This window comes from Echeneis naucrates, chromosome 5 (genome assembly GCF_900963305.1).
Source record: "Echeneis naucrates chromosome 5, fEcheNa1.1, whole genome shotgun sequence".
In the NCBI taxonomy this organism is placed as follows: Eukaryota; Metazoa; Chordata; class Actinopteri; order Carangiformes; family Echeneidae; genus Echeneis; species Echeneis naucrates.
The window spans coordinates 479,086-503,071 of NC_042515.1; the positions used below are offsets into that span (position 1 = coordinate 479,086).

The window sequence follows — 23,986 nt, forward strand, 5'->3', positions numbered from 1 at the left end:
ACACCATCCATCTCATTTATGGACGAGGTGGATCTTATTGGTCCTGATAACCGGCTCCGACGGGAACGGGGGAATTAGAAGACTGAATAAAAACGGATGGTGGTTTTCAGACTGATTTCAAAGGACCATAAATAAACATGTATCTGTGTGTTTGATGGTCATTATGTTGATGTGAGCCGACTGAAGGCAGCTGGACATCCAGTAAAGGTCAGACAGCAGAATGGGAACAACCTCACAAACCTCTGGGGACAATTCTTCACACAAAGATCAACTTTGAGGCAGATTGTGTGAATTGTGAAGGAAAATTTCCAAACTTTCCTGTTTTCAAACCCACTTTATCTTTTTCTCTGGACATCTGTCTTTAAACTGCAGGACTTCAATCAGGCCAGCAGTTAAACGACCCAGCGGCTGATTGATGAGCCGACCTGTTACATCCCCGAACGGCCGACAGTTACAGCTTTTTCCTTCTGGACGACCAAAGTTCCCAAAGTTCCCAAAGTGCAGAACACAAAGGTATAAAGAGAATTTTGCTGCAGCAGATGAATCATTAGTAGTTACAGTGCATACAAATGTGTTATTGATTTATTTTGTCACTCGCAGAAGAAAAGACATTGGAGACATTGTCATGGCTGCTCGGTTCCACCTCCAGAGACAGAAGCTGGTGACTCAAGCTGTTTTATGAACATCAGCTTTAATAAAAACTGCCTGGTCATGGTGAGAGGAAATACCGCCACCGTCATGATCACGGTTAGAAAAGCTAAAGAATGGAAACAGGGAGAGTCCTCGGAGTGTCTGACAGCAACAAGGACTGAAAAGTCATCGCTGAAGTATGAAATGAAATAAAAAATGGACACGGAGCCATTTTCATACTGAAGCAGAGAGAACACTCGTTGCTGTGTGAGTTTGTTTGTCCTTGTCTGGTCTGCGCAGCGTCAGGGACGTCAGCTTATCTTTTATTCAATGCTTCAGTGTGTTTCAGTGTGTGTGTTTACCTGCAGTGGGCCACGATGGGCCCGGCGTCCGGAGGGTTGAGGAACTTGACTTGCCGGATGAAGCCCAGCAGTCCGGTGGCGTAGCAGGGGACACCGTGGTCGGGCCAGCTGGTGAAATGAAACTGTCGGAGCTCGCGGATCTCGTGGTGGCCCTTCTGAAAAAACACGCAGGAAGAGAGAGATTCAATTTTACGGTTGAACTTTGACACTCTGTGGTGAAACGACGCCATCATCGGCTCAAGATGTTTCACCCAGAATACATTGCTGCACTAAGCGGCTCTGATGAGGCTGTGAGCTGGAACGGTTTTCTGTTGTCGTGAGTCTTTCTGGCGAGACGGTGACCATATGTCAGAGATTCTGAGGTGGGCGAGCGCCGTTTAGTCATTTACTGCCACATGTTCGCCTTCTGAAAGATGAACTTTGGTCTCTAAGCTGAAACATCTCATGAGCCGAACTGCAGCTGTGTGCTTTGATCTGTAACAGAGATGAGGAGGACAGAGAGACGCTGTTTCAGAGTTCCAAACCTAAAGAGTCTGAACTTTGGATCGTGTTGATAAACGGCTTCTCTCGCCATTAAAAGTGGCGATGATTTTGTCTCCTGATGATGACAAATGCGTGGATCGCGCCACATCTTATCACGACCCTTTTGGGGGAGACTGACAAGAAGACGTATCGCGGTTCAGCAGCCTAATCTACGGCAGGGGCTCCAGGAATCCAGAGGCCTCTCTGGCTTCAGATGGAATATAAATCCATCTCATGGAAGGCAAGAAGGCACTTTGGGCCACTTCTGGGATCCAGAGACGGGAAGACTTATCGCGGCTCATTTGCCTAATTTACAGCAGAGATTTGAGGAAGCTGATGACCATTTTGTCTCCGCCGAAAAAAAGAAAAAAAATGATTAATTGATTTGACAAATCTCATGATGTCCCATTTGGGAACCGCTTACAAGAGGAAATGTCACGGTTCAGCTCAGCTGGCTGATTTACAGTCACTTGGCTCCGCTCTGTTTGGATGAAGATGTCACAGAGACATCAGGAAGCACCTAAAGAGCATTTCCACCTGAAAAACACAGCAAATAGAATAAACTGTACTTTCATTAAACCTATAAACTTCCTTTTTACGGCGCACCAAAGACTTTTATTTCAGCAGTGAAGACACAGAGCCCACCGCCTGCAGAGATGGATTTTTAAAGACTGAGATAAAAAAAAATAAATTGGAGCCCACACCACTCAGGGTGGCACTTCTTCGAAAGAGATACAGAAAGAGACAGTTTGGTACATAACAATAGAGATTATGGGGAAATGAGATGGCAGTAGGAGCCCATAGTGGAGCTCCACGTGAGAGCATCTCGACATTTTAATGATGTACTTTACAGAAACACAAAGGCCTAGTAAATACTTTACTGCCTAACAATGGGAATATTAAGAAACTGAATATGACATTCTGATGCTTAACAGACGGAAGTTAATTCTCACGTCACGCTGCCTCCGTGGGACGCACACACACACACACACACATACACACACTGCAATATCTGAAAACTGGTCTCCCGCTGAGCTGATGGAGACAAATTCTGGATCAGTGCATGAGCTGCAGTTTGGGGCTGAAAGTCAGAAATTTCAAAGTACAATGATAAGAACATTTGGTTAAATCTTGCAGAGCCAGAGGGGGGGGCACGTTCCCACTTTCCTACATTAGTGGAATTAGTCTGATTTTTCCTGTTAAACTGCAGTTTTTTCTGCAGCAGCTGATAAAAATTTGTTCTCCTCATAGGTCCATGTAGAGTCTGATTCTAAACCAGGTCCAGATGAGTCCAGTTAAAGCGTCAAAGAAATGCTCAGTCTGGATTCAGAAACTGAACTTCTGGCTGAAAAGAGTCGTTACTTTACAGGAACCTTCTGCTGTCCAGCTCGTCACTTTTATGTTTTGGTTCCTTCCCAGAAGATGAACGGCAGACAGGAAGAGTTGCTTCTCTGTGGTTTTGTTGGAATCTGTTTTTAAAGGTTTAAATACTTTGTCTCAGTGTCAGCAGTCCCTGTTTAACTTTGGAAGTCTCTCTGACCTTACAGCTGGTTCTGATTATTTCTGGGCATCCAATCATGTCTCTCCTCACAGGACGAAGCTTCCCTACCTCTTTCATTCAAATCAAATTTATTTATACAGCACCAAATCATAACAAAGTTCCATCAAGGCTCTTTATGGAGCGTCACGGAGTAAGAGACTCAATGGGAGAGGAAGAGTGGTGATGTGGAAGGATGACGATACAAGTGTGACAAAAAGGGACAAAGGGAAATAGACAAAGAAATAACCAGACACACAAAGAAACAGAGTAGAAAAATAAAACCCTGAAAACCACAAGGTGATTTGAGAATTTCACTTCCTATTGATTGTCTCTCTTTTGATTGTGAAATTACTTCTTTAAATTGATAAGACTGCGGTCCAATCCTTGAAAGATAAAAAAAAAAACAAATAGAAAATGTGAGCAGCAACAACATATTGAAATGAGGTGATGAAGACGTGGACACCCTGTAAAGAGGACAGTCTGCCTTTCACTCCTCTTCATAGATCGGACTCTGCTGGAGGACTGACTGATCGTATCATTCACTGTTCCGCAGTAAATGACTGTGCTTCAACGGGTGGGGGGACAGTCCAGATCCCAGGAGGCTCCACCTCACTACTTCCAGGACTTCCAAGGATCTGCTGGTCCAGGTCTCTGAGCTCAGCTTCAGAGACCTCCAGGACTCGTAATGTGACGCCTTTACGGCCAGGCAGTGAGTCTTTTCACTAAAGTCACTTCATCCAGCTCTTACAAACACAAACAGCAGATGTGCTGCGTCTCATCCTGGGTCTCTGGAAGCAGCTGCCTCCTGAAGAGCGGCTCCTTCGGGTGGAGCCTGAACTTGCGACCTCGTTGTCATGCTGCGTTTATGGCTGAGGAAATGAAAGGACACCGAGGTGAACTTTCTGCTGTAAATGTGGTTTCAGAGCTGACCTCCTGGGTCTCCTCCTCCAGCTGGTACATGTTGGATTCAGTCGTTTGGTTTCTCCAGATATGAGTCCCGGGATCGGGTCTGGATGCGGTCCGTCAGATGCCGCATTTGTTGTTGGGTTGTAAAACATGCTGTTTAGCAAAAATGGTGATGTTGTTGAGAAGTTAAGATTGAAGCCGTTGTTCTTTATTGTTCCAGCCATACGGGATATTTAAATGTCTTTATTTTAACTTCATTTCTGATTTAATTTGACCACAAATGTCATTAATGAGCCGTGTGTGACTGAAAACCCAGATGTTGCTCTGAATGAGTTTGTTTATTTCAAGAAATTCCACATCAAACACACAACCAAAGTGACACCGTTGGATTTTTGTCTGCTCCCTCTTTCACACACTCACACACAGACACATACACACTTGGACAAAGCGTCTCCTCTGTCACGCTGCCTTGCTCAGTGCTCAGTTAATCTCCGGGGATATGCCATTAATAAACCTTTTCATTAGGATCCTGTACTCATTATGCAATTAAAGCTGTTTAACTGTGGAGCAGAACCTGCTTCCTCCTCTCACACACACACACACACACACACACACATACAAAGAGCCTACTGTAGTTTAAAGATCATGCATTTCGTATTAGTGTGTGTGTTTGTGTGTGTATTTCTGCACATTAATACATCCTGCAAAATGGCAGGCAGTTCAAAAATCTGCTTCTCTTTGAATTTCAGAGCGCTCGTGCACACACGCACACGCACACACACACAGAGCTGGTATGGATTACCGGCTTTCTAAAGGAGCTGACAGCGAGGACGTGAAGACTCGTCTTTATAAGCTGCTTTCAAACGAGTGAAGTGAAGTGAAGGCGAAAAGAAATAAAAATAAAAACAGTAGAGAGAGACAGCGGTGAAGGAGCAGAACCACCTAAAGAATCAACGTTTTGTCCTGTTGGACATTTATGTCAAATTGAGTTCTCATTAGCATAATTACTGTGACCTTCGACCTTTGACCACCAGATTCTGATCAGAGTGTGAAGTTTGTAGCGTGAAGAAGGCGACGGACAGAAACAATTAACAATCATCTTGTTTTCAACAGTGACCGTAACATGAAATAAGTCTTAATCTTTTTTGGGTGTCCTTGAAGGCAGCAGCTGGGACAGTCAGTGGACGCAGGAACTACTTTTCACTTACTACTCTTTTATTTTAGCAAAATGGTGGAAATTAGTCAATGAGCCGTTTCCTGCGCTCTCCTCTCCTGATTACGAGGGTCCCAATTATGCTCTCAAGCCTCTTCGTAAACAGCCAGAAACAAATAAACAAAGCTGCTCGTTCGCTCGCCCCAAATCCCTGATTTGGCTGAGAGCAGCAGGAGACTCATGACGACATCACTGCTGCTGAGCGGTTTACCTTTTGGACGGTGAACGTCCGTATGACGTACTCAGCCAGCGGTTCGGTTTCTATCAGCGTCACCTTGATGTCGCCGTAGACTTCGGTCTCATCAGGCCAGTAGCGCACACACTTCACCTGGAGGACACAAAGTTCACACTCAGAACAGTTTGAGGTTCACAAGCTGGAGGACGAAAGATACACAAAAATGTAAATGTTTTCCTGATGAGTTTATGGTCTCAGTCTTCAACACAACATAATCATTTTTTAAATGAAGCTCCATTTGGAGGGAAACAGCAGACATCGGGTCTCAGTTCAGGTGGTCTCTGTTGCCATGGTTACAACAACAACAACAAACTGCTGCTCTGGTGTGGAAAACGTGAACCTAACAATGATGTCATAGTAAGTTTAGTTTAATCCATCTGCTTCATCAATCGATTTGAAAAATTATGATGAAACAGAAATAAGTATGTTTTATTTTTTATCACAGACACATTCAGTAATCCTTCAGATGTTGAACTCACCCTGCCCACTTCCACCAGGTTGGTAACCATGACGATGGAAGCTGAGTTTTCCTGCCAGACCATCCTCCAGAAATCCCTGACTGTCTCCTGCATGGGCCCTGACACACACACACAGTTAGACATGCCGACACACAACATCATGTAAAAATACATCAGCTGTGACTGCACACACTTACACAAACACACAAAACACGCACACACACACACACACACTTACATTCCTGTACAGGGAAATACACGTGCACTCACACACTATCAATCCCAGATAGTGGTTCGGGAGTTTGAGGTAATGGGGTCTTAAATTTGTCAGGGGGATTTTATACGGCGCTTCAGATTTAGGAGGTTGTGGTAATAGCCTTCCAGACCGAAAGGACGACATTTACCAGGTGGCTGCTAGACACACAGACACACACAGACTCACACTCATTTGTTTCTGCACATTGTGGAATCAGGCACACACATCACGTCAGTTTAATTACCTTGCGTGGCGATGTAATGTCTGGGTCTGTGGTATCCCTGCAGACACAAAAACACCTCAGACGTGAGTCACCTCCATCTTTTTCTCTATTTTTAGTTCCTTTCCTTATTTCTTTGTACCGTTTGACTTCCTAGTTGCTCTTTCTTCTTTTTCCTCCACCTCCTGTTTTTTCTCCTTTTTCTGTTCTTTTTAGTTTTTTTACACACCTTCAGTCTCTTTCCTTCCTTAATTCCTCCTGTCTTCCTTCCTTCCTTCCTTATTTCCATCCCTCCGTCCCTCAAGGTCGTTTTACAAATAAACATCAAATTAAATAACAGAAGGCATTTTAATTTTTCCTCCATGAAAAGCGATGACTCTCCCAAAGATTACCCCCCTCTTCCTCACCCCTCCCGTATGAGACAGATAACCTTGCTGGGAAGAAAGCATTTATCACTTTCCCGCTGTCATTATGAGCGGCGCTGTAAGAGCAGCGTTATCTCCGCAGAGGGATGTGTGATTGAAAATAAACATTTTGTACCAAATTCATTAAGACTCTTACTACAACAGTCAGCTGTGAGTGAGAGATTAAAGTGATACGTGAAGCACACATCCTGGAGGGCGGCGAGGAACGGGGGCTGGATGGGGTGAGGGAATCCAACCAGCCCAAAAATCAAACCTGATCTGCAGACCATCGTCGTTTTAGGACTGAACCGTCATCAGGTTGGTTTTAAGATTATCACTTTTCTTTTCTAATTATTTGTTCCATATCCATTGTTTTATATCGTATGTTGTCCTTTTATTGTCTATCTCTTCTCTGTACCTTTTTGGGAAGTTTTGGGATGAAGAATATTGTTTGTCCTCCCTCTGCTCTAATTCATCAGGCTAACCTCTTTGGAGCTTATAAAATTTCAGACTTCAGTGAGACAGGAGACAAAAGAGAGGTTGGTGCGTGTGTGCGGACTCACGTCGATGTAGTTGGCGTTGATGTAGTCGGAGTGGGGGTCTCCGTCCAGCAGCTGCAGTCGGACTCTGGTGTGGTCGTCTGTGGGGTCAGATAGCAGAACAATACAACAGGCCTAAAGTTACATTTACCCACAGATCGAAGCTCACCGAGGGACGGGGACGGAGGGACCGGAGACTGTCCAGCTCCCTGACAGCCGAGCTAACTCTGACCGTCCTGTTTCAGTGGAAAACACAGAGGAGGCGTCCACAGCACGGTTCGATTCCTGGACGCTGGACTCTAACGCTGGAAAGTTTTAAATCCTGACATGGACAGTCTGGTCCCTGAAATCTGGTATCTGGGCCAGAAACTCTTCCTTTCTACGTTTCTAACAACACAACCAACGAAACAGTCTGAGGCTCCATGAAACAGGTCTACGTCTAAAGATGGAGGAGCAAAGCTTCAACACGGAGAAATACAAACAGGACACACAGGACTAGAGAACACAACTTCTGCAGCAAGAGCTGACACCTGTTTCAGTCCTCTTCATTTCCTTTTTTAAAGGTTCATTTGATCTCATCTTCAGATAAAAAAAAAACAACAAACATTTTGTGATAACGGACACTTTGTGGGTGAGCGGACGACGGGACAAACTCACAACCAAACAATGTACAACAACCTTTGATCCTGGAACAGTGTGAGTGTGGAGGGAGACTCTTTGATTAATGTCTCTATTTTCATTCTGGTTCCGCTCAAAGCCGTTCCTGTTTGACTCCACTGGCTTCTACTTCCAAAAGTCAACGGTTGTTTTTTTAAAATGGTAACACGGTTCAAAACTTTAAAAGTCTTCCTCTTGTCTGGTTTAAAGCGGCAGAACACGCTTCTGCTTGGTGATTTTGGGATATTTTAACACACTCCAGCCCCAGAGGTTCAAAATAATTTACACTTTATTTTTATCCAAAGAGCACTCCACTTCAAAAAGAGTTCTAATAGTCCCTCTGCAACTAACCCATCAGAACCTGCGCTGCCCACAAGCATCTGTTTGGAGCTTCCAGTAAAAGTAAAACCACGAAGGAAGAAGACTGAACAACAGTTTAAAGAACATGACTAAATTTAAAGGTGTGAAGGCTCTTCTGGATTTATTTCAGCTGAATCATCATATGATGAATCCCACATTGAAGTTATTGTAAGGACGGAGAGGAGGAGAAAAAGGGTTGATCATCATTCGGATGGTTTTAGGAGTCCGGCTCACAGCGAGCACAAAGCTGTGTTAGCTACAGGGAAGACTAAACCAGGACTGCATTTATTTATTCTCTCCCTTCACGCCCCTGAAAAGGCGTTCATTACATGGAGCAGAGAACGGCAGAAAAAAGGATTTTGGAAAGGCCGGAATCAGCTTTTCCTTTTTTTTACCTGAATTAGAGCTCCGATTTATCTCCTTTATGCGAGCTGAGCTGCAGTATGACTCACACCTTCCTCTGTGTTTATAGAGTAGTGGGGTCACATGCTTCATTTTATTTCATTGTTTTTGTTGAATATCTTTTTTACTCACAGCTGGCATGCACTGATCCTGTCAATGGCCTAAAAATAATCACAAGTAGCAGAAAATTGCAGAGCAGTTTAACCTCGAACCCTCATTGGAACAAACATTTCTGCACACTGATGACGGCCACAGAAGTCTGAGGAGACCTGGTGTCGATGTCATTCATATTATTTTCTCATGAAACAGGGTATTTGATTGAGCTCCTGAAAGCCTGAAGGGCCAGACGGATCTGATCTGATGGGCACCAAAACATCTGCTGCTCTGAGCTGATGTCCCTGAAGAAACAGGGAGGACACACACAAAACACTACGACAACACGATCATGCCCATCCAGGATCTGGTTTTAATCCGGGTCCTTGATCATCATGTCTGGGATTCACCTTGAGGAGAATTATTTCTACAACTTCAATCAGAGTCTCTGGGAAACGACTCTGGCTGAGCGGCAACAAAGATGGCAGCATGACGTCGCTCTGCTGGAACCAGATACTGTCATCAGCTCACACACACAAACAAACACAACAGGGGGTCTTCTGCCAGCCTTTCTCTCTCTGTCTCCCTCATTCTCAGCTGATTCAGCCCCTTCCTTTCCTCACACAGCAGCCAGAGAACAGCATTGTGTGTCACAGGATGTTAAAATACAACAGTCACCCAGCCGCTGAGGCTGGAGGGGGGGGCTCCACTCCTCTCTGCCCAGGGAGGGAGCTTCTAATTGGGCTGAGATGGCAGGAAGTGCTGGCTCCTGGACACTGCAGATCTGGACACAGGCCACAGATCTGAAGAGGCTGGCAGTGTGTGTCTGTGTGTGTGTGTGGGGGGGGCAAAGAAAGAGAGCTGGAATTGTCTTTTAATGATCTTAATGTGTGTAACACTGCAGCTACTCAAACTACACCTTCACCCTGAACCAGCTCTCCAACAACAACCAATCCAGTCCGCTCCATCCCATCATTCCACAGCGCTGTCAGCAGTGGGCCCTCTGGTTGTCATGGTGAATACACCCCTTTGTTGCCATGGTTACTCTGATAACAGTCATCTGTTGGTGCGGTTCAGAAGATTATGTTTTGTGTTAAAATAAATTGGTCTTCAACATCAGCCATCTCTGTCGTCATGGTTACACAAACAACAAGGAACAGTCATGGATCATGGAAACATAACCTGCTCCTGTCTCAGGGGAATCGAACACAGCTATCCTCCACCGTGACGTTTCCCTTCGCCTCTGACGTCATCACTACGACCAGTGGATGTTGCCAAGCAACAGAGTGTGACCATAATGTCACAGTGACAGGCCGACTGTCTCCTTCAGTATCCGGAGCAAGAAACCCAACAAAGTCACGGAGCCGCCATGTCTGAGATGAAAGGCCGCAAACCCGTTAGAGTAACGAGCTTCACCGCCATCCCGAGGTCTGTCTGCTCAAGACCTCACTGCCTTCCTCTCCTCTCTCCCTTCCTTCCTCCCTCCTTCCTCCCTCCTTTCACCCTGTTTCCTCTCTGCTTCAGTCATCTTTTTCTTTTTTCTGTCCGCCTCTGTCTGAAGTCCTGTCATCACCCGCTACTGTAAAAAGTTTTGTTGCGGAGAACTTGTTAACTTGAGAGGTCCAGAAAAGGCCAAACAAAATAGACTTCTGTGTTTTTATCTGGCAGAGATTTGCAGCGGGGTGGTGCTGGTGGGGAGGGGGGCAGTGAATGCAGCAGAAAGCTGTAATTTGGAGACATCAGATCAGATTGTGTTGAAAGGCTGCACACAGCCGCTGTTACACAAACACAATGGGCAGGAGGAGCCGATGGCGCCTAATGACTGTTGTTGTTGTAACAACAGCAAAACAGGAGCAGCTGCTTTTGGCCACGACTTCTTTTTTCAGCACACATCACCGACAGAGAAGCCGCATCCCATAATATACTGCAAATACCCTAATTGGAGCAGCAGATAATCTATGGAGTCGTTATCTCCCGGTTTCATGAATACATTGCATTTTATTGCTTCATGAGGCCGAAGTCGACCCCAGATTGTTCTGGCTTGATGAGGCAAAAAGACATTTAAAACGTACTTAGCTTATATAACACCCACACCGCGGGAAAAAACACAGTAATGAAATTCTTCGATGGCCCAACTTGGATCAGATTTCATCATTAAAGTGATGCATGACTTTTTCTCAACTACGTATTAGAGACTTGTGAGGCTTCATTTTTGCTTCCACAAATCTTTGTTCCAACTTGCTCCACTGTTTTATTTCTGACAAAAGATCATTTTTGGGGGGTTTTTAAGCCTAAATGAAGATTTTCTCCCCACATATTGGTTCAGCTGAAACACCATTTCGTTTAATTTTGCTATTTGTCTGCAGTCAGATTCTCTCTCCAGAGAGAGGAGATGTAAGATGGTTTCACTTATTATCACCACAAATATGTATTTTTCATGGATATCAACACTTCAGATAATAAGTGTGAAATGAGGCCTTTAAAGGTTGGAGGAAATGTTGAGTGAAAGTCAAACAGTCTCTTTTTGATAAAGTGACTAAAACTCCGGTGATTTGAGTTTTTGTTTTTCATCCGTGCTGGACGAAGTAATTGCTGGGTCATTAATATTGAACAAAAACCTTATCAACTTCCTGCAGATATATTACAGCCCCTTGAGTTATGAGGCAGTTAAACCCGCTGCTTACAGCCTTTTATATTCCATTGTCTTCCTCGCTGGCTGCAAAAAGCAGGAAAGTAGTCCGGCTGCTGCTGGAGAGAGAAAAATGAAACGCTTCAGTGTGCCCATTAGGTTTTATGTTACAATGCTGGACAAAGACTGTGGTGGCTCTGCTGCACAAGATGCATGATGGGAGATTTCACTAAAACATGGTAGTTCATGTCCCCCTGGTTTTAAATTCAATTTGATGTTTTTTTTTTAAATGATGCCACCTCACAGAGAACACGAGCCCACAAATTGTTGAGTGTTGATTGTCGGCCATCTTGTTTTTTGTTTTTTTTAACCAGAAGAAATCATTTTTGGTTTCCAAAGTGAAGTAGCAGCAGCAGGTTGTCTAATATTGCTGAAATAAGCTAAATCAGGACCTGACAGTTATTTTAGTGACGTCTGGAGTCACGTCTCTACGTCAGACGCTCCTATTGGCTCCGCTGGGTGATGTCACAGCCAATCAGAGTCTCTGGATCAGTCCTGAATGTTTCTGAGTTGATTGTGTTGACAGAATAAAGTCAATCAGATATTCGGAGCTGATTTTTCATCAATACTGCTCCAAAGAATGAGCAGAACATGGAAAAAAGCACAGAAGAAACCCTAATGGGTCTAAAAGGGTATTATCCAGACGATGAAGAGCATTTTGCAACAGTCAGGAATAAAAAACATCCAGAACCTTAAAAAGACAAGTGGTTCGTTAACAACGCTGCAGAGAAACAACGTAAGTCAGTCAAACGTCCGCATGAACAGATGGAGCTGCTCTTTAACGGCGAAGAAGAAAAGGCTCTCACAGGAGCAAGTTAAAACTGCTGAACAAGATTTTTACTCTCTCCTTCCCCTCTCATCTCCTCCTCCTCTTCCTCCTCTTCCAGTAGCCACTAAGCAGGGATTGTGTCTGTCACAGATATACTTAATCAGTTAACTCCCTGTGGAGCTCAGCTCACTCACCACATACACTGCACTGTCAGGCCGGCTCAGGGCATTAGGGAGTTTAATAGCATGTGTGATTGAGTGTAAGTGTGCGTGTGTGTGAGAGACTGAGTGGCGTAGTAAGTGTGTTAAAGTGTGTCTTTCCTCACTTCCTGGTGCAGTTGTGTGTTCTGGAAAATCTTTACGGATGTGTGTGTGTGTGTGTGTGTGTGTCTGTGTGTGACGGAGGGTTTTGTCTGAGCAACATTAAAAGTGTTTCAGTCTTCAACTGTGTGTTCCACTATCAGCAGCTTTGTGCATGTGTGTGTGTGTGTGTGTGTGTGTGTGTGCTGGAAGGTATTATGGTGTGTAATAGCTTATTAAGACCAGAGCTCCCTGCAGCTGCTGTGTCAAATAACTCAAGAGTGTTGTCGACTTACACACTCGTACACACAAACACACACTTCAAGATGCTGTTTCCAGCTGTTTGAAGGCTGTCAGATGCAGAGTACAGTGTGTGTCTGTGTCTGCCTGTGCGTGTGTGTAGAAACGTGCAGCAACCACAACCAGCCCTGTGATTAGGTACCAAATGTAACAGCGTGTTCATAAACAGTGATATAAAAGGCAACAATTAAAGTCTCCACCAGCCATATTTTCATATTTAGAGGTCCAGCTGCAGCCTTCACAGCATTCATCTCTGAAAGGCTGAAAGAAAAATGACATTCTACAGGAATTAGGGCTTCGGTGTCACAACAATGAGACGTCATTCACATGACAACACATTTTTGTTCTGGAGTCAGTTTCATTTCTCAGATCATCTCCAGATCGAAGTTAATGAACGGCTACTGGCTGTGCTCTTTACCCATGATCCTCTGCTGCTCCCGGAGATATGGTGGTCTCTGACTCTGGGCTCTGTCCTGATTGGGTGGCTCAGTCTGTCAGTCACACAGTAGCCCCGCCCCCTAAGCCCTCCCCTTTCCCTCTAAATGAACCTCATGTTGTATTTCAGACTGAGACCAGAAACTCAGCAAAACGTTTACTCATATTACTGTTTTCTAAAATCACACATCTGGAGGAACTTTAAAGTCCTTTTCCTGATAAATGACATCTCATTAATTCTGATTCTTCTACAACCAATTACAGCTCACTGTCAATGATCACAGCTCATCATTATCAGCTCTCAACCAGCATCCAATTGTCAACCCCCTGAAGTTTCAGAAAGAAAAAATAATCACTCACAATCCTCCACCTGCTAATTATGACTCCAGTCCTCTTTAAAATCACCCCCCCACCTCCTCAACCATCAGCTCATGGGTTCTCTTTTCCTGATACTGTGAAGAGTTCCTCATCAGATGTCGTTGTCATCGTGTCACCGCCCCCCCGACAGCTTCTGGAGACGAACGATGATTAACAGCAATCACCGTCGATGGTATCAATGATACCTCTGCGGTGTTAAAAACCTGCCTCATTATCACTATTATCTGTGTGCTTACCCCCCAACTGGGAGCTGCAACAGCAACCATTTCATCATGTGGTGATGGGGGGGGCTTCCTGGAGAGGTCTTCCTCTCCTCATTACAGTTTAAATGTTTGGCTCTGTCTCTGTCTCATGTTGACTTGGTCCTCTGTCCACTTTTGTCCACTTTGGGTCCAGAGCAGTACAACATGTCCTGATATTTTGGACAACAGGATGGACTGGGTCGTCCTGCTGGTCAGCTCAGGTGCTTCAGTGGAGGTTCTCGTTCAGTCTCGTTGGGCTGTATTTGAACCCAGAACGCCTCACCACTTGGCCACCACGCCGACAGTGTGATTGACAGCCTGTGCTGACATTCAGAGAGTCATTTGAAGTGATTTTGTAGCTGAAGTAGAAAAACTCAGATTCTTTCAGCAGGTCTGAGTCTCATCGCTGCTTTTGTCAATCAGACAAACTGGACTGAGAGTGACTGCAGCTGTCCGACTTTCTTACTCACTGAATTTATGCTTCCCTCAATCTACAGTGTATGTGTGTGTCTGTGTGTGTGTGTGCGTGTTTGTGTGACAGCTCGGGGGATGCTAATATTTGTTGTGGTTCTTTGGTCAACACTTCAGAGGAGTTGTTGGCGCTCTGACTTCAGAGCAGCTCGGCAGACGTGTTGAGAATCAGTGCCAGAGAGGATAACGGGGGGGGCACATTATGTACAGCTGCATATGATGCTAACACACACACACACACACACACAGACACACACAGACACACAGATGCACAAACACACAAGGCTGTGTTTGTTTTCAGACCTTCCTCGCTTTGTTTTTTTCACACACAAACACAGACACACTCACAAAAACAAGATGCCCTCAGCCCCTTGCTCTGTCTCAGACACACACACACACACACACACACACACACAACCATACATATAAACTCAGCTGTAATGAGAAGCAACAGGATGGGAAACTGATTATGCCGGCAATGCTTGGAGGTATAACTGCTGTGTGTGTGTGTGCCTGGCAGAGAAAGAGTCTGTGTAATAACTGTTATTCACCTGTACTTTGGTAGACAGGTGAGACCGAAGGTGAGTGTGTGTGTGAGAGAGACTCACTGTGGAGTCGAGCTCCTGAGATCAGCTGTCATGATGCTGATTTTAAGTTTTGGGGTTTCTATATTTTTTATTGCTTTAGTTGATTTGCTGTATCTGCCACCTCTTTTTCTTTTGTCTGCTGGTATGCTGATCTTTCTGTCAAAGATAAGAAGTGGCCTCTAACATAGCCAGCATTCAGTTTGATAGCCGAGACAACATCTTTAGCAGACAGGTGCTTATCAAAGCTCCGTCCGTCCGCTCTGATGATGCTCACCCGCGTAGTTTCAAATACAAGCTCCTTCCATCTGGCCTTCGCCTGTGCGTCCCCCGGGTCCCTCAGAACAGATTCAGATTTTCTTCTTTTTCCAATCTCCGTTGGAGCCTTGAATGTTGTTGGTGTCTGTACGTGCGGCTGCTGCCGTCGTCCTAATTCATTTACTTCATTTAATTTATCTTAATTTAACAACGCTGTTACTGCTGTTTATGCTTTGTATTGACTGGCACTTTACCTACCTCTGTGCTTAACTGTGCCCAGAACTTTTATTTTGTTGTGTATTTATGATGTGGCTCCAGCTTTCTGCTCGGTAATCGCTGTCTGTGCGCACGTAACTTTTACTGTTCCATGTTCTGTGTTTTTGTGGTTTTTATGTGATTCTATGCTGCTGTGACTCAAATTGCCTTTGGGACATGAAATAAAATTGAACTTTGAACCTCAAATCTCTGTGTCTTTTGTTTTCCCAAAACAACTAATTTGGTCTCTTGATGACTGAATGAATAATTCTTTGCAGCCACTCAGTAAGACAGCTGGAATCCGCGTTAGAGAATACAGCCTAAGTGTTGGCTCCGCCTCTTTCTGCTTCAAAAACCAAAGAGGAAGTGAAGAACTGAAGGTTAAAGGTTTTCCATTTACATCCACACACAAAGGCCTGATGCACACAACCTTCACACAACAAGCAAGAGGTCTGTGAATGTTTGAATTCAGACATACACACACCGAAGGACTGACGAATAAAGAAACAGAATTCACCTCTCTGTGCTTCTATTTAACACGCAAACAGTAAAAATACACACAAAAAAAATTAGCTCCTTGCACATATGTAAATGTTTGCCAATGAATGTGTTTATTTTGAAGGATCGCTTCTGTTGAATTATAAATGACCATATGGGAAGGCTGTTGTACGAACCAAGAGAGGAGAAGAAAAAAGAAGTGAAGAGGAGGAGAGGGAGGAGAAAATAGAAGCTGACAGATGCTGGTAATGAGGAAACACTACTGCGCTTTGCCTCAACCCATAACCTGTCAGAGGTAATCAGGCAGGATGAATGGATGGAGAGAGGAGGAGAGGAAGAAAGGGAAGGTGAGAAAAAGCTAACAAGAAGACAGGCGCGAGGAAGAGAGAAGGAGGTGACACAATGAGAGAGGAAAGTGAGAAGAGAGGGAGTGAGAAAAGGAAACAAGATAAGGGGGAGGAGAAGAGGAAGAAGACAGGAGGCTGAGAGATTAACATTTATTCAGAGCGCTGAAGGGATTTCAAACATGGCATCAAACATTTGTGTTTGGCAGATGTCCGCAGGAAAAGTGTGTTAATGCTTCGACTTCAGACTGACTCGGAGAGGAAGAGGAGAAGGAGGGAGGAAGAGAAGGAGGACGCAAGAGGAGGAGGAGGAGAAGGAGGGAGGAAGAGAAGGAGGACGCAAGAGGAGGAAGAGGAGAAGGAGGGAGGAAGAGAAGGAGGACGCAAGAGGAGGAGGAGGAGAAGGAGGGAGGAAGAGAAGGAGGACGCAAGAGGAGGAAGAGGAGAAGGAGGGGAGGAAGTGAAGGAGGACGCAAGAGGAAGAGGAGAAGGAGGGAGGAAGAGAAGGAGGACGCAAGAGGAGGAAGAGGAGAAGGAGGGAGGAAGAGAAGGAGGACGCAAGAGGAGGAGGAGGAGAAGGAGGGAGGGAAGAGAAGGAGGAGCAAGAGGATAGAGGAGGAGGAGGAGGAAGAAGGAGACGCAAGAGGAGGAAGAGGAGAAGGAAGGGAGGAAGAGGAAGGAGGGACGCAAAGGGGAGGAGAGGAGAAGGAGGGGAGAGAAGGAGGACGCAAGAGGAAGAGGAGGAGGAGGGAGGAAGAGAAGGAGGACGAATAGAGGAGGAGGAGGAGAAGGAGGGAGTAAGAGAAGGAGAAGCAAAGGAGGGAAGGAGAAGGAGGGGAGAGAAGGGGACGCAAGAGGAGAGGAGGAGAAGGAGGGAGAAGAGAGGGAGGACGAATAAGTAGAAGCAAGAGGAGGATGGTAGGAGGGAGGAATCCTAAGGAAGGAATGGAGGTGGATGGGAGGAAAGGAAGGGAGGAAAAGAGGAAGAGGAGGAAGAGGGAGGGGAGAAGGAGTGGGAGAGGAGAGAAGCAGAAGAGAGGAGGAGGAGGTGAGAGGGAGGAGGGGGGGACGAAGGGGAAAAGGAGAGGAGCGTGATGACCAATAGCATCACAGAGCCAGTGTCCTCACCAGGAGGGGGAAAGAAAAGATGGCGACCCGGGTTAAATAACATCTTTGTGTGAGCAAATCTCTGTTGTCATGGTAACAACAACAACAACACTAACAGCCACAGACAATACAAATACAATAACCGGCTTTCGTCACACAGCTCTCCTGATCTGGACTCTATAAACTCTGTCACCGTCACTTTTCCCTTTGCTGCTGTCGTCATCACCACAACCACTAGATGTTGCCTAGCAACAGAACGATGATGTCAAGACAACCTGCTGCCTGCTGTTCTTTTTTCTCGTCTTCAAACTGGAAAAGTGGAACGCTGGACGGTTTCTTTATTTCTCCGGGTCAGTGTAAGTTTGAGGAGAGGACCCGACACTAAAGCTGCAGAGTCACCCAAACTGTTTCATAAAAATACATTTTCAAACAGATTTGGCGCGGCGGCTGAGGAACAGGGTCACCTGCAGGTGAACACGTGGAGCTCTGCAGCGTGAAGGGAGAACTAATCCTGCTGCAAGGAAATTTGTTCCGAGCTCTGAAACTGCAAAACAGAAAAGTAAATCTCTTGTTTCAAAAAGGCGAATTAAAGTTCAACCTGAAGAAAAAAAAGATGGAACAACCTTTAACCCACATTCAGAGTTCCAGCTCCTTGTTCGCACAGTCGTTTCCCCGGGGGCCTTTTCAAACATTTTCTCAAGAAAATGAGCCTTCGTACAATCACAGCCGGCAAGATGGACAGTTTCCATTACCAGGCCCTTGTAATTAAGGGATTTGTGCTAATAGCAAATTTATCATAATTCCTGCTGGCTATCACGTCCCTGTCAGGCTGTTTCATTTCAGCGCGGTTTCATTTTCAAGCCTTCAGGTTGGGGCAGTGTTTTCTGACTTGACATCTAAACCCTCGTAATGAGGCGCAGACTCACAACCAACCACACACACACAAACTGCATGACTTGTACGAATTGCAGCCCACAATCTTCAGGATCGGATTGGTCATAAAAGCAAAGACACATAAATCCTGCAAGACCCTTAAATAAGATTTTCAGGCGATGTTTGGAAATGATTGTGCGATTTAACCCTTTCCTTGTCGGGCTGCACAAAATATGTTGCATAATCAAAATCATCATATATACGGTCGTATCCAATATCCAAATCCTGGGAGCTGCTGTTTCCTCCATTTGCCAACACATTATTACATCATGAGATCTCCAGATCATGAAGGAAGATGTTCGTTAAAATCAAACACAAAAACCAGCGTCTGGGATTCTCTTTGATTCACAGAATCCGACGATGCTTGTCTCCTGTTTTCTCTGTTCAGCAGTGATTTCAATTGGAACTATTTTAATTTTGCAAAAAAGAACAAAGACAAATTGTGTCTGGATACTGAACTCAAAGTTGTTTCGTTTCACTTCTCTCTTCAGTTCACACGCCACGCAGAGAGACGGCGCTCTGATTGGCTCATTCTGTCCAAAGGCCGACAGTCCTTTGGCCCCAAACCTCCTCGTCATTAAACTTGTGAGGTGTCCATCATTTTGGTCGGTCGAAATTTAATTTCATAAAACTTCACCCAAACTAACAAGCACGCGCTCAAACCTCAACAGAAGACCGGTGCTCCACGCACGTCGCCCTGCGCTCAGCAGCCTGATTTGGTTCCAAATGAAGCTTCGTTTTGACGAACGTCTCCATGAATAAAATAAAGGCTGCAGGCTTTGATCATCAGGATCCCGTTTTTTTTCTTCCTGCATCTGTCGGGCTGAAGTTAAAGGGAGGAAGTTTATCTGAACTTTGTTACTGAATTCTGACAAACTGTGCAGCTTATTAAAGGTGTTTTTTCATTAAACACTGTGTTTTGTTTGGATTTTAATTGGTCTCACTGTCAGAGGCAGCGAGGAAAAAAGAAATAATCAAGTCAAACGTTGTAACTCCACCAACATCTGGCTCTCAGCGGGGGAGGCCGGCGGTGACTTGTTGAAGGACGCTTCAGTGGGACAGATGGCTGCTAACACAGGGGTTTGGACCTGCGCCCTCGAGCTGGACTGCCCGGGACCACAGCACGTCACGCTGATAAATATGAAGACACGATGGCTGTCATCTAACAGACCTGACGGGATCATGGAGGGAATGTCAGATTTATAAAACATTGATTTTAAGGTTGTACGTCCAAAGATTGACCTCCATGTCTGGGAGACATTCATGTGCTGCACTTTCTGGCTGAAAGTCAGAAATATCAAAGTATAATGATGAGAACATTTGTTTGAATCTTGTATGAGGCAGGGAGGAAAATGATTTCAATTTTCCAGAGAATGAAATTAAACACCGAGCAGAAAGTAATGCAACGTTTTATGATATTAGACTTTATATTACTTTGCACAATACAGATTTTTCTCTTTTGAAATGTCATCACATCTGGACAATGGGACTGAAACGGGAATCAGGTTGAAAGAAAGGACACGTCTCTCATCAGCAGACGTAAAAGTCTCATCTACTTTAACTTTCCCTTTGATTCTAAATCAGGTCCAGGTTCCGTATTAGTCCAGTCATCAAAGAGCATCGAAGGTCTCGGTCCACAGTGTTCAGAAGCTGAGGCGTCAGTTTTACACATTTTTACAATAAAATTTGAAATATTTACCTCATTTCCAAAACTTATTTCAGGTAGTTGAACATAACGAGGGCCATTTTCCTCTGACGTGTGACGCGTCAGGCTACTGATCTGTCCAACAATAAGACGCGTCTTCTATCTGTCCTTCAAAGGTCACACGATATTAAAAACACTCTGCTGATATTTCAACAGATCAGTATCCTGCAAAGTTCACACCACCAAAGAGCAGCTTATTTGTGGAAAAGGAAGTTCAGCAGCGTCACAAGATTTTAGATGAGAAGAAGGAATTTCCATTTTAACCTGATGAAGGAAATGTTACTGTTTGGATTTATAACGTGGAAAGCTGATGAGGAAACCAGGCTCAGGATGGAAGACCAGCCACCATTTTGCCCAATTTGATGTTTCTGAGTGTTTCCTAACCCTAACCCATTCAGCCAATCAGAGAGCAGGTCAGAGCCGATTGGCCCTCTAATCTACCTGATGGTTGACCGGAGACTGGAGTCCCGACAGAGAAAAGTCTCTCCGTCTTGTTAAAAAGAAAACAAAAAAGGAAGGCTGAGGCCAAATGAAACCAGAACACCACACCGGAACCGACCCCAACCCAACTGAACCTCCAGAGGGGAACCCAGAGCCTGCAGCAGTCCAGCTGGGCAGCCAGTGGACGTCATGTCAGTACTCACAAGCGATGATGTTGCCATAGCGATTCTTGTTGCGGTTCTCGTCTTTCTTGGCTGTTTCCCAGGGCGCCGTCTGTCCTTCTGCCAGGGCCTGAACACAAACACACACACACAATTAGTTTGATAGTGGCATATTGAGGTATGAACACAGGAATATGCATGCACATATGGCCGGATGCCCAGAGCGTGTTCACGGACACGTGGGCCGACAGAAGTTCAAACTATACATGAATATTCATGGCAGCCAAACAACTCAGTTCACGACAGCCTGCGCTTTTAAGCACGTCAGGTCAGGAGGCCATTATGTCTGAAACGTGACAGAGACGGTTCGCTTTGGATCCCCAACGTTACCGGGGTCCCCCATCAGCTGCTTGGTCCAGCTGCAGAGGTCTACAGGAGTCCAGACCTGCAGGGTCAGTGGTCATAATGTTATGGCTCATCCGTGGTCTCGATTCTCTCTCCCTCAGCAGCTCTCTCATTGGCTGACTGATGCTTTCTACCCATCCAATCAGGGGGTGACCATCTAAAGCGTCCAACAGCGAGTGGACGAAAACACAACATCCCTCCAATGTTAGCATAAAAGCAGCTGTCAGTGAGCAGCAACCTGTGCAGGCAAACACTGCGGGATCAGAGACACACAGCAGACGCACAAAAGTTTGGGTTCATTCTTGTGTTGTTTCGGTTGTGAGAAAAAACAAAACTGTCAGTCCTTTGTTGGAGGAGAAAGACAGATTGTCTTGACTCCTTGCTGCGATTCTGGCCCCTGTGACAAGATTACAAACACGGCAAGGACAAAACGAGCTTGTGATTGTCTGTGTGTGTCTGTGGGTGTGTACTATACTCAAAACAGTTCAACAATAATTTGTTTTGTAGTTTTCTATGGAAAAGTGCGAGCAGAATCACACAACATGTGCATGTTTTGAATGTACATGTATTTGTGTGTTTTGTGTGTGTCTGTGTGTGTGAGTCTGAGTGAGCGTTAAAGCTCATTCTCAAGCTTCTGCTAAGAAACCAAACCCCAACTCTCAAAGGCCGCCATATGGACACAGAACCATTTTAGAACAACTATTATAACACACAGGAGGAGTGCACTGACACACAATACACAATACACATTACACACACACGGGGGGCAGTGAGCAGTCCTTTCTGAGTCCATTAAGGATTCCAGAAGACCAGACAACATTTTTCACTTTTAGACATTGATATGACCTACATACACACAATGCAGATAAGAGGACACACACCCAAGCTTACACACATGTGCATACAAACGCACACACACAACCCATATGCCACTTTAAAAGAATCCATTTTCTGCTTGACTGAACGATATGTTTAAGTGTCTGCTTTTCTGTCACACTGTATTTGTATTGGATAAAGTCTGTGTGTGTGTGTGTGTGTGTGAAAATATGAAAAAAAAAAGTGTTTGTGGCGACATATCAGGTTGGGGGCTTCTGAAGGCGGTGTGTGTGTGTGTGTGTCTGTGTGTGTGACCTGAGAGGAACAGGACAGAGTCTTAATCAGACTCATCTCATCGTTTTTGGGGATTTTTAATATTCTAACACAAAGCAGGAGAAAGAGTGCAAACACAGACACACACACACACACACACACACGCAGGAGAATAAATCACATTTGCTCTCCCCTGAAACACATCAGTGGGCATAAACCAAAATGACAGGAAGCAAATGAAAATATAACGTACGGCATCTCAGAGGGACAATTTTCAACAGGCACGCAGTCGATAATAGAAAATATTCATTCTTCTGAGGCAGAGAGAGACAAAGACTGTCTCTGGATGAGAGAACGAAGACGAGGAGAACGATCACAACGGGACCTCTGACCTCTGCAGCTGAGGTCATCATGGACAGATCTGTGTGTTCTCACAGCTTGAGCTCCACCTCTGACCTCTGACCCCTGACCTCTCCTCTGGCAGGTCCTGGTCCTGTCAGCGGTCATATTGTTTTGGCTGATTGGTGTGAATAGGTGAGAGTACGAAGTCCAAAGTTTATTTTCTGAGATCATTAATATTGATGATGAGGGTTAAGAATTAATAACTGATTTACGCTTTCTGATGCATATGGCAGCTTTCTGCCGGCTCGCTGCAGCAGTCGGTTCCATCTGTTAGCAGTTGATCCGGTTTCAGATGCGCCCTGTTTACTGTAATGACATTTTTATGTCTCTGCAGCTGACGTCCGATCTTCTTCCTCCAAAAACTTTTAGCGGCACACCTGCTGATTTTCTTCGGGGTCATGGAGGCAGTGTTTTTATGATAATAGAAAGGCCTTCTCTCTCTGCAGTTACATTTCTACACGCTGCTTCACAGGAAGATTTTATTATACCTATTATCTGGGCGGTGTCGCTGCTGACCTTTGACCTCCTTACTAATAGCTGCTTGTAATGCTGTCTGTTTAGAGATTGATGTCTGTTTTACAGTTGTTCTCGTTATCTGTGCATGGATGCCTTACCTCGTACTCCTCCTTGAAGCCGTAGCCCTGTCCACATTTCATCTGTGTGATGTGTTGGAGGAGGTCGGCGACTCGAATAGCTGGTTGAAACTGGCCGGCCTGGAACTGACCTGCAGGAAGAGAAACGAGGGATAAATATATCAACAAAGTTGGACGTTGGAAGAAGAGTGGGCAGATTGACGGATCTGGAAAATCATTCTGCTGAACTACAGTCTAATTATTATTCATGTTGAGAATTCCCTGTTAAGCTAAATAACCAACGTATGTATGATCAATAAAGCAGCAGCAACAGAGAGCCTTTTTTCAAACTAATGAACTGACTCTGCTTCAGTCTGTGTGTGTGAATTCAGTTCTGTTATATTTGGACAAGATAATTAAGAAACAGAAAAAATATTCAGACTCATTTACGACCTGAAGCTTACTGTGAAACTGGATAACTAAACTAGTAGGCTTACGCTCTAACTCATCACTGGATAACCATGTAAATAACTGTCTACGGATATAATCAGCTAGCAAACAAATAATGGACTTAATAAACCAACCAAATAACTGAAAGACCGACTAACTACACAACTACAATATTAACCAGCTGACTAAAGGAAAAGTACCAAATACCTCATGAACAAATTGATAAAGTGATAAATTGATTCACTAACCAAATAACCAGCTAACTGTCTGTCTAGGTCTAGCTTACTAGCTGAGAAACTAACACTCCAAATAACCGACCTGCTAACTGATCAGTTGTTTAATGAGGTAAAGAAATAACCAATTGACTCAATAATTGATCAACTGACAAAACAGCTAATACAA

At 44.7% G+C, this 23,986-nt stretch overlaps 1 protein-coding gene across 1 annotated transcript in view; it reads right to left on the reverse strand.

Moving 5' to 3' along the window:
- Nucleotides 1-23,986, reverse strand: part of ptprt (protein tyrosine phosphatase receptor type T) — a 167,966-nt gene that overhangs the window by 11,761 nt on the left and 132,219 nt on the right. Inside the window, exons 24-30 of the mRNA XM_029502321.1 lie at nt 23,177-23,286; nt 20,709-20,796; nt 7,310-7,395; nt 6,367-6,403; nt 5,888-5,985; nt 5,385-5,501; nt 993-1,147 (exon numbers count right to left, since the gene is read on the reverse strand). Of these exons, the coding sequence (XP_029358181.1) occupies nt 993-1,147; nt 5,385-5,501; nt 5,888-5,985; nt 6,367-6,403; nt 7,310-7,395; nt 20,709-20,796; nt 23,177-23,286 (691 nt within the window). The remainder of the gene's footprint in view (nt 1-992; nt 1,148-5,384; nt 5,502-5,887; nt 5,986-6,366; nt 6,404-7,309; nt 7,396-20,708; nt 20,797-23,176; nt 23,287-23,986) is intronic.